This window comes from Ammodytes marinus (assembly GCF_949987685.1).
Source record: "Ammodytes marinus genome assembly, chromosome: 16".
NCBI lineage: Eukaryota > Metazoa > Chordata > Actinopteri > Uranoscopiformes > Ammodytidae > Ammodytes > Ammodytes marinus.
In genome coordinates, this window is record NC_137220.1 from 19598768 (window position 1) to 19610357 (window position 11590).

General features: G+C 39.1%; 1 protein-coding gene across 4 annotated transcripts; it reads left to right on the plus strand.

Moving 5' to 3' along the window:
• Window positions 1-3536: 3536 nt before the first annotated feature.
• tom1 (target of myb1 membrane trafficking protein) lies at window positions 3537-11321 on the plus strand. 4 transcript variants are annotated; one of them, XM_080044361.1, is made up of 16 exons: window positions 3537-3691; window positions 5053-5137; window positions 5267-5345; window positions 5495-5644; window positions 5868-6002; window positions 6112-6249; window positions 6409-6525; window positions 6745-6878; window positions 6968-7010; window positions 7109-7247; window positions 7337-7391; window positions 8405-8474; window positions 9245-9310; window positions 9761-9823; window positions 10393-10432; window positions 10624-11321. In XM_080044361.1, the coding sequence occupies exons 1-16, from the start codon at window positions 3640-3642 to the stop codon at window positions 10716-10718; spliced, it is 1461 nt and encodes a 486-aa protein (XP_079900487.1). In that variant the 5' UTR covers window positions 3537-3639; the 3' UTR covers window positions 10719-11321. The 4 variants fall into 4 exon arrangements, with proteins under 4 accessions (XP_079900487.1, XP_079900488.1, XP_079900489.1 ...); XM_080044362.1 differs by having other exon boundaries at window positions 6748-6878; XM_080044363.1 differs by lacking the exon at window positions 9245-9310.
• The last annotated feature ends 269 nt before the right edge of the window (window positions 11322-11590 follow it).

Below are 11590 nucleotides of genomic sequence, written 5' to 3' on the forward strand. Positions count from 1 at the left end.
GACTTTACGGGTCTTTAAATTGAGATAGATGTGTTTGCTTTCCGTAAATAGGACTAGAATAACCTGTCTTGGCCCAACAATGTAGCTGCCCTGGCCCCTATTGTTGTTCCCGTATCTATGATTATCTCTGGTATGCTATCCAACCCCTGTATAGTAACTTCAATAAACAGCCAATATGCAACATAAAAGCCCTACACTGAAATAATGAAGGTTTTAAAAACTAAATTTTAATACAGATAGGGGAGAACGGGGTAATTTGTCACATGGGTAGGTTGTCACAATCGTTATATCTCGGAACCACAAGGCGCTGTCTGTGAAATTGTGGTATGTAAATATCCAGAATTGGGATCAGAGGTCACCTACATAGTCTTCCTTGGAGTTAGACTGCTGAATTTGAGGAGAGACGACTGTTTGTGTTTTTCATGTCAAATTGAAAATATTTAGCTCCTCAGTATTTTTCTTCTAGGCTTTTACACAATGGGTTCATAACAAAACACTTGTTACCCATACAAAGTGTGAAGGGTAAACTATAGTTTAGATTGTGGTTAGCAAGCTAATTAGTTTTCAGATGGTTGTTGGCCTTGATGCTAGCAAGAAATTCAAGTTGGGGTTGGTCGTCACATTTTTTGGGGGGTTGGTTGTCACATGTTATCCAAAGGCTGCAGCCAGAAAAGGAACCCAATAACGAAATAAATTGTCAAGCTGTATCCTCACTGACACCCCAGAGAAGGAAAGAATAGAGCAGGAAAAGGCAGCTAGCATGCAAACGAAAAAAGGGCAACAAAATCAAAACAAACCGAGTGCATCCCAAACTAGACCAGCTGCCAAGGCTACAGTAAGTTATGTAGGCCTATTTGTCAACTTGACAATGCAATTAAACTTTCAAATTTAGTTTTACTTTCTTGCCTTCTTTTTAATATTATTCCCATTAAGATAACATTGTGACAAACAACCCCATAGTGTTTGACAACCGACCCCTTGATGGGGTTGGTTGTCACAATGTGTAAGGGTGTCTTTGATGATTAATTTCTTCTTTATTACAATAAGATAGAAAAAGTGAGGGGTACACAATTCAAGCCAACACCTCAAGCTTCAATTTAATGTAGGAATGATTATTGAAAGATGTTTAGGTGATGAGCAATTCTCACTGGAGTAAAAAGTGTGCCTACTTACCCCGTTCTCCCCTACCGTCTTCGATAAAGAGCCTCCTCATGAAGTAAGAAATCATGACCCACCTTAATGTGTGCTGTTTGTATTATTGTGCATTAATGTTGCATATTCACAATCAGACTTTCAATTAAATGAGCACAAACCAGTTTCAGAGTATGCCAAAAGCTTTCAGGGCCTTGGTAATTGGGAGTAGGAACCTGATCTATGTGAAATCAAACAGTGCACCCATGTGGCAGAGAACCACACAACACAAGCGTGAGATACAGTTGTGTTCATATATAGCAGTGTGTTTAAAAAACAGTACATTTTGAAGACAGTGAAGCATGGTGGCACAGACATCATGTTATGGGGATGTTTCTCATACTTTGGTGTCGGGTCTATTCATCGCATACCATGGATCATGGATCAGTTTGGATACATTAGAATACTTGAAGAGGTCATGTTGCCTTATGCTGAGGAAGAAATGCCCTTGAAATGGGTGTTCCAACAAGTCAACGACCCCAAACACACCAGTAAGCGAACAAGATCTTGGTTCCAGCCCAACAAGATTAACGTTATAGAGTGGCCAGCCCAAACCCTGGACCTTAATCCAATAGAAAACCTATGTGGTGACATCAAAAATGCTGTTTTTGAGGAAAAAACAAGAAATGCAGAGGAATTGTGGAATGTAGTCCAATCGTCCTGGGCTGAAACACCTGTTCACAGGTGCCATAATTTGGGTGACTCCATGCAACACAGATGTGAAGTAGTTCTCAGAAACAGAGGTTCTACAACTAAATATTAGTTCAGTGATTCATAGGAAAGCTAAATCTTCATGCATTTTTCAGTTGATACAGTAAATGTTTGAGTTGTAAAGAAAAATGCAGACACTGCTATTTTTTTTAACAGTCTAATATTCCTTTTTCTTCACTTTCTGTAAAGATGAAGAAACATTTGACTAAAGTTTCTTCATATTTGGAGTTGGAATTGAATGTGCAATGTCCCCAATGCATTTTTGTGTATGGAAATAAAAGCTATTATTAGGATTTTGATCTTTACTCAATTTTTTAAACACACTGCTATTATTTTTAACACAACTGTATGTGAAAAATGTGTTCTACCCTGTCTACCATATCATGACCTATCCATCCAAATTCATCATGCATTTTTTACCATAAAAGCCTATAATCACGCATAATGAAGGTAAATGTTTGCCTTAATAGTCATTTCTCTGCCAAGCATGAAAGTTCACTCTAGGAAACAGCCATTGTCACCTTCATCAGAATCAAGCAGCTGTAGATATAGTGTGTGATTTTGTCTAAAGCTTTTTAGAACAACAAGGATGTGGACCGTGAGTTCAGACTTCTTTGTCAAGCCTCTTAGTTTTTTAACAACAAATAGCCAACTATAGAAATGTGCTTCTTATGCTAAAGGGGCATTCCACCATTTGAAGCGATTTGCTGGTTAAAAGCATAGGTTAAAAGAAGATTTCCATAATTAAAGAGTTGCATCATGGGACTTGTAGGATCTAGTGTTACTGAGGTAGACTCATACCAGAAACCTAATGTAAGGATATCTCATCCTCGGCTTGTTTTTTATAGTCAAAAACATAACTGGAGCATGACATAAGTAACATAATTAATACTAGAACAGTGCAAAGTATGTACTCTTTGCATATGGGTGACTATTTGGCAAACAAAATAAATATGTTCATGCATAACTATTAATATTTATATAGGCATATATACTGTATATATTAATAGTTTTAGTTTTGTGAAAAAGTATTATTTATGTTATGCATTAATTGTGTCATTTTTCATCAAATGTGCATGGGAAGGGTCAGAACTTCAATATTTTTCTATTTATTAGTAAAATAAGTAAACTTAATTAGTTGTTGTAAGTAGCCTATTTAATACATTTTGCAGTTATGATAACTAATTTGACACATAGCATACACAGAAAAAGATGAGGAACCCAATGTCGTAAGGTAAAACCTAAAACTGACAAATCAATGTAGACTAAGTATGCTATATTTCCTATGTCCTCATTTTAAATAAAATAGTTTTATAGGCTACATTTTTACAAAAACATTTGTCTTGTGTTACTCCAGTCTTCATAGGAACAGATTGTATTCTTCATGCACGTGTATCGTCCCTAACCACAGCAATAATAGGCTATTGTTATTATTATCTTCTCAAGTAGGCCTATTTGATATAAGGACAGATCACATTAGGCTACTTTTTAACTTAGAGCACTTAACCGGTGAGTGCGGAGATGCAAAGTGCTTTTATGGATCGCTATTATTATTACCTCGGCCCTAGGCCTATCATAAAGGCGTGCTACTTTCCCTTTAAAGTATGACGCAGTTCAACTGGTGCCCCACTTTGTTGTGCGAGCAGCGGCAGACTGCAGGAGCTTGCGGGGCTGGACGTTGCGTAGGACTACGGCTCGGCCCGGGGACGTCGGTGCTGTGCGGGGCCGTCATTCAACATGGAGTTTTTATTGGGGAACCCGTTCAACACGCCGGTGGGACAGCGGATAGGTGAGCTGTGTTTTAATGCTATGAATTTTTTATGAACACCGCACATCGTTACATTGTAATAAACGCTTCAGTCACCTATGCTGGATTGGATCATCTCATTCTCAATCACCTTTCCCACGAACTGCTTCCTTGTGTCTATTATAAAGACTTTTTTTCTGTAGCCTATCGCACGAACCTATGCATTTATAATGTCAATGCATTAAAATAACGAAGGAAAGATAAATGGCAAATGCCCTGAGACTGATGGCAGAGGAGCGGCGGTTTAGGGGTTTGATTGACGCTTTCTACACACAATGATTTGGGAGGGGCGGGATTTATCTGCGGTGATCCTCAAGCTGATTGGTCATTATCGTGTCTGTTTGAGCTACCATTAGCTGGGCGGGACGACCAGTGGCCGACATCCTCCTGACCTAAATTAGATGCATATCCGTCTCGCTGTGGCCTGATGACTGCACATGTGTTTCTATTGACCGATGGAAATGTAGCATTAGTCGTTGGTATAGCGTTAATCGTCTGAATAAACAGATAAGAGGGTTTAGTTATAGCACATAGATTACAGTAGCTTATTGGGCATTATACAAACTAGGGTACATTTATTAAAAACACTAAATACACCCATCCATGTGTCCTCTTTACATAGGCTATACGTTAAAGCTATCTGCAATAATTTTGAAAGAATTTTGATTTTGCCTATAGGATTATTCTTGTGCTTGTCTCTATACACTCAAACACATTTAAATGTATGCACACATAACTTGCTGATTAATACTTAACCTTGTTTTGTATGATCTGTACACAAAAGGAAAATAAGCTAAAAATACATGACATGCCATTTATAACATTTTCTTGAAAGTTACATTGAGAAAAGGATACTTTCTATTGACCACGTAGTTATTTACTAAATATATTTGGTTGCGACTGCATTGCAAGTGATGCAGTATAGTTGCAACCAAGGCAAATAAAAATAGATTCAAATGTAGTATATTATATTTTCTACTAGTAGCCATGCACACTTTGTTTTTGATATGCCATGACTAAGCGTGTTTCCACTGTTCCACTGCATAAAGAAAAAGCTCACAATTAACTTCAGATTTCATATCATTTGCATAAATGAGGATGTATAAGGGTCCTAGAAATTGATCCCTGTGGAACACCAAACATGACCACAAACCTAATCTAAAGTGAAGGCTGCTGTAGCTACGGCGAAGTGCTATGTCTGTTATTGCAAGGAGACATTATTATTGTTTTCACAAAGGCAAGCCCTTAGAGAAGGCCTGGAGAAAACTCAAATAATCATATCATATATTTTGCTTAGCAGTTTCATATTATTCAGCAATATTTATTCATCTTTTCCTTAACAGAGTGTGCGACCGGCTCCAGCCTGCCAGCAGAGGACTGGGCCCTTAACATGGAGATCTGCGACGTGGTCAACAGCTCAGAGGAAGGGTGTGTGTGTGTGTGTGTGTGTGTGTGTGTGTGTGTGTGTGTGTGTGTTATCTCTTGGCATCAGTTACAAACTAGTCCTCAGAGCTTACATGCCTGTTGTTGACTGTTGAAAAAATCCTTTGATTACAGACCCAAAGATGCAGTCAGAGCCATAAAGAAAAGGATTGTGGGAAACAAAAACTTCAAGGAGGTTATGCTGGCACTCACTGTGAGTGTGGTTCCCTTCATTACTCTTGTGCATGTTTGGCCGCCGCCCTGTTGACCCAGTTAATGCCCTCGTCACTTGGTTTCAGTTGTAAGATACAGACCTTTATACAGCTTTGTCTTGATTCTCCCCGTCTCCTTCTTGGGCGTTAGGTCCTGGAGACTTGTGTGAAGAACTGCGGCTACAGGTTTCACATCATGGTGACCACACGGGATTTCGTAGAGGGGGTTCTGGTGCGGTCGATCATCCCGAGAAACAACCCTCCATTAATTCTGCACGACAGAGTGCTGAGCATTGTACAGGTAAAAGTAAAATCCCTTATTCTGGATGTATTTTTGCATATATGTGGTTTGATATTTGTAAAATGTGCAAAAAACCCAATAAAAATTTAAGTTTAAAAAAAAAAGTAAAATCCCACAGTTCATGTTTGGCAACAATGTGTGTGTTACAAAAAATGCTCTTGGTGCTGTCACGTACATTTGATCTGCAGTCTGTTCATTATTTGTGGCTTTGTCTTTTCTCAAGGCGTGGGCCGATGCATTCCGTAGCTCACCCGACCTGACGGGCGTGGTGTCGGTGTACGAAGACCTGCGGAGGAAAGGCCTGGAGTTTCCCATGACAGAGCTGGATGGTTACTCACCCGTCCAAGCCCCTAAAAAGGTACAAACAACAGCTGGTGCCCTCAAACTGCTCATCTTTCGGTGCTGTATCTGTCATCTTTGGTCACTTTCCTTTTCGGGGTCTTTTCTGTGCTCTTTTGCTTAACCAGACTGTGCCTGGGAACGGGCCTGCTGTCACTACTACACTGCCTGCTGTGCACCTACCTTCCAGACCGCCGATCACTCCACCCCAGACGTGCGAGCTAAAGCTGGCCTTAGAGGGATCCAATGCCTTCACTCCCAGTCAGGTGATGGGCCTTGCTGTGCTTGAGAGGGGGATATTATTCTATTCGCATTGCACTATAAATGCTGTCTCGCAGCTCCTTCGTGTCTATGTTTCTCATTTTAGCCTCAGGCACTTATGAAATCAATATTTGCATAATAATGAAATATCGTTGGTGTTCCAGGTGACGCAGCTGAAGACAGAGCTGGGAGTGGTGCGGAGCAACCTCACTATGATGTCAGACATGATGAGTCAGCTGGATCCTGTCACGGTAAAGCAGGCAGACATGGAGCTGCTGGAGGTAAAAACAAACAAGAAACACACACACACACACACACACACCCTCTTTCTTATTATTGATGTGAAGTATCCTATGCAATAAAATAATTTCCTTTTCCTCCATATTGAGTGACTGTGATTGACCCTTAACTGATCTAGCACTTTATGCATTTTGTGTTGCATCTGGCCCCTCAACCTCCCCCCACCCACCCACACATTCTTTGTCTTATTGTGTCATTAGCAGTTATACACAGTGTGTAAGGAAATGCAGGAGAGGATAGTAAAGATCGTACCCAGGCTCAGTGAGGAGAAGCTGATTGAAGAGTTGCTGGCAGCTAACGATGAGATGAACACTGCCTTTACTCGCTACCAGAGGTTAACTACTAATTATTGTTGTCACACAACCTTTTTTGTGCAACAGGTTGTACTGTTTAATGATATGATTTTTGTTCTGCTGTTAACAGGTTTGAAAGGCGAATAACAAATGGTCAGAACTCAGCAGAAAAGGTAAAGAACATGGCAGTTGGTCATTATTCTTACTTCACAACTCAACACTCATTCATTGCATAGTGGATTTTCAATGTATTGTTCCTGTCCCCCTCCAGGGTCACACATACGTCAACCTGACAGACTTCGATTTCTCAGCAGAGCATTTCAGCCAATCAGGGGTCAAATCAACAACCACTGACAGCTCACCCGACCAGTCAAAAGCTGAAAGTTTGTCTAGTCAAATGGCAAGACTTAGTAAGTAGCCTAGTCCTAGCACATGTAATATATACTGTATGCCTTTACTTCTTCTACGCACTGTTAAATAGTTGCTGTTCTTCTTGCAGGTGCGAGTGAATCAGATGACTTATTATCACAGAGAACAACTCATCAAAGACCAAGGTACAGAAAGACTATACAATTATTTGTATGACCTTGCTTGACCACATACATTTCACAATAATCACACATTGCAAAGAATGTATTTTCGATATTAAAGGTGGAGTCAGCAGTTATGGGGGCGCTCGTGGTGTAGTGGTTAGAGCGTTCTCCAGGATCGCTGACTCCACCTTTAAAGCTAAAGTGCGTAACATTTTCATATATACATGAATGACGGTTACTTTCAAACCATTGCCAAACGAGTTGACACAAAGTTGATTGAGACAATCAGCTCCACAAAACTCACTGTATTTGTAAGTATGATAGCATTTACAAACTTTTGTCACTCCCTGACACTGGCACAGGAGCTCAAGAAGCGGCCACGAAATGTTTCTTCTGCTAAGAAAAAACCCAGGCGTACAGCAGAAGGAATAAAATCCATGCGCGATCACTGAAGGCGTACCTCATGAAGATGCGCTATCAGTGTTGTTGTTATTACTTCAAATTCCTCATGGGGTCAACAGATGTTACGTTCTATAGCTTTAACTAAAACACTGGCTGCTATTGAGGGTACATGAACAGACTGAAAATCAATTAGCAAGAGGCCAGATAAGTCCAAACTGTGAAAAGGAATGAATAAACGGTAATAATATGTGAATAAAAACAATATTCACTTTTTTACACTAGCAAACCATTTGTTCTCGGTGTAACTTGGTGGTGTTGATGAAGGTTTACTTGAGGTACTATGTGGGGTTACATCAGGTAAAAAAAGATTGTTGAACCACTGAACTAAAACGAAAGCTGTGTGAAGCTGATTTGTTACATCACAGTCTCACAGAGTCATGCAGCTCCTTCCCGAGCAAATCCTCAGGAATGGCATTTGCAATGATTGCGTGGATGTCGATCTTTGTTTTGGAGTTTAGTTACGCTGAATTCCCTCTAATTCCTTTTTTGTTGTTTTTAAGATACGTGCCAGGTTTGCACTGTGTGAATTAGCCTAAATGGCAGTTAACCAATATGCAAATGTGGTGTTTCAGTGGGGAGGGTGAAGTTCCAGTGGACGGCCTGGCTCAGGCTCAAGACATCAGACTACTGAACGCTGGCAAGGTAAGCTAATGTGGCAAAGGCGTTATTCAGTTTCTACACAGTTTGACTGATTGTGTCACAAGATTTCCTGGTGGACATGATTGAATTTTTCTTGAGTTGTTTTCTTGTCTTGATTCGTGATACCCCTGGGATATAAATGATTAATAATTGCTTATTTGGCTTGAGAAACTTTTCCAACGTTTGCTATAAAAAACCCTAAATCACAGCCTTTACGTTTGGTACCAACTTCAGGTCATATTCTGTAACTTTATCATACTGTGTTGATAATAGTGGTAGTGTACACACTAGCTGTATTTGTAACTGGGAGTGTGGGGCTATAGGTACTGCTGTCAGTAAGGATGACAGAGTTAAATGGCCTATACATTCATTTTTATTTAACTTATATTTATAATCGAGAGATCAATTGAGGGGTGACCCTCATTTGCAATGATGTTAGGTCAAACAAATGCAAAGCAAAAACAACAATACAAACACAATATACAATGCAAATACATCAAATACACGACAAGCTGATAAAGAGACAAAAACAATTGAAACATTTAGACAGCAATGCAGAATGCCTGCAATTATAATAAAATGGGTGAAAGAAAAATGTAGCCTAATTAAAACAGTTACAGGTAGAGTTCGGCAGATTTAAGATAACATGTCTGAATTTGTTAAAGGATAAGAAGGTATATACAAGGTCGTTTCTTGAGGGAAATGTGTTTGTACAGTATGTTGCTTTGTCTCAGTAACTGTTTTCCTCCTGATTGAACTGTCTGTGCATGAAGGATGGCAGCCCAGCCTCCACCTGCAGCTCCTCGCCAAAGTTAGATTGGATGATTAAAAGGGGAATGGTGGGTTTGTGTCCAAATTGTGTCCTGGTTTTATACATGAGTTCACCTCTCCTCGCCCTCTGTCTCATGTATTTTTATTTTTGTCATGCAATTGACTTTTGCCGTGGTGTGGATTGCTTTTGTTCGGATCATTTTTTTTTTTTGTAATTGATGGATTAGGTATTGTGATGAATAATGGTTTGCATGCTCTTACATGTGGTGATGTTCAAGTTGTTGTTTATTTGAGTTTACACTCGTGCATACGCCTTCCACGGAGCATGGGAATGTTTGGGTTGCACTGTCCTGATATGCTACATGGTTGTCATAGCTGTCATGCATCGCTCACAGACATGTGGTTGTTCCTTTTGTGTTTGTTTCTTTTGGTGGTTTGATAGCCTTTTTTCATCAAGACTTTACGAGTTATTATGTTCTATGTTTCATTGCACTCACTGGACCCTTTGCTTCCCTTAGATTCCTATCAACCAGTCCAATGTCATGGATGATATTGAGCAATGGCTAACGTTGGATGATGAGGTAATTGGTTGGATTCTTAAACCTATTCAATTTTTTTTTGCACTTGTTTTGGATGGGTCACTTCTTGATTCACTAAATGAGTTTTCCTTCACTGTTTGTGAACTCACTGTTCAGTTACAGTACTGTCATGCTGTGTCTTCTGTGCATTCAAACAGTCCACGTAATATTGGTTTGAAGTCTGCCTTGCGCGGTGATTTAACACTTAAGCCAGCAATATCAATCAATTTTCAAAATGATAAGATTAATTCACACAAAGCCAACCATTTGCACCTCTGAAAAGTGGATTACTCATGGATGAAAATTGTTTATGAAATGAAAAGTACATAAATACATACTTTCAAGCTGGAGTGGCAAAAGCCTGATTAATGTGTTATCAAATGGATTTTAATTCATCTTGAAATTAATCTTAATTTAGCTAAGCAGTTGAGATATTGATATCATTTTCAACACAGTCATTTTGATGGCAAAATAAGTAAGGCTATCCTAGAACTATCTACAGTATGTCCGTTAAATGTATGCTTTACTGTATGTAAATGTAAAGCAAAATATGTATTTGCTGTTTGTTACAGCTTGATGACTTTGAGGATTCAGATGGAGTGACCAGTGAAGGTAAGGGTCTTGACAGTTAAGTGTCAGTACTAAGTAAGACTAGTAGGCAAGTCCAAACAGTTTTTTCTCAAATAAATGGAATAATAGTGAAAATGCTTATGGTACAGAGTAAATTGTTAAAATAGTTACTAAAAGTAATGAATTAACAGTTAGGTGTTTTCTTTTCTAATCCTGTTTCTCTCCATCTGCAGAATTCGACAAGTTTTTGGCAGGAAGGGCGAAAGCAGCTGAGCGTCTGCCGTCGCTGAGAGCGTCCTCGCAGGATCACGACCACTCAGAGTCTTAAGCTACACACTAAACCTGACACACTAACAAAACTCACGAGGCTCCCGCTCCATCGGCGGAGAAATGGAGATTTCTCTTAGGTGAATGGCACATTTGTCGTGGGCAATACAACCCGTATCTGAGGCAGATTGTGTGTGTAAGCTGCTTTCTACTGGGGAGCAAACATGGGTTTTAAACTGATAAAAATAATTTTATTGGATGAAGGACAAAGGTTTTTACTTGATATTGGTATGAGGGTTTGTCCATGTGTGGAATTGCAAACATTTGCACATTTTATATGGTTACATTCCTGCTGTTGAAAGAGAGGGACAATATTGTTACAGAAAACCATTTTTTGCAACATAAATGTATGTGTTATATATATATTGTCAAATATGATGATGTAAAATGAGACGACCCTGTCAAAGTAGCAAACACTGTTAAGTTAACTCAGTTATTGCATAACGGAGGAGTTAGAAGCTTCACATCATTGCTGATGTAGGATGTCAAAGAAAACTGAGTTTTTTTTTACATCCAGCATTTCCTTGTGAAGATGTCTTACTTGAAGAGTAACAGGAAGTCATGACAGGCTGCTGTCATATTAAAATAAGACTATTAACTGGAAGTTTGTCTGTTCTCATTCTTACCTCAAAGAGCAGTGCATTATGATTACATTTCCCATTGGGGGATCAATAAAGTAAATCTATCTATCTATCTATCTATCTATCTATCTATCTATCTATCTATCTATCTATCTATCTATCTATCTATCTATCTATCTATCTATCTATCTATCTATCTATCTATCTATCTATCTATCTATCTATCTATCTATCTATCTATCTAATCTGGGCTAATTAGACCAATGCAAATCTTTGTTAGTTCCTATCTGCT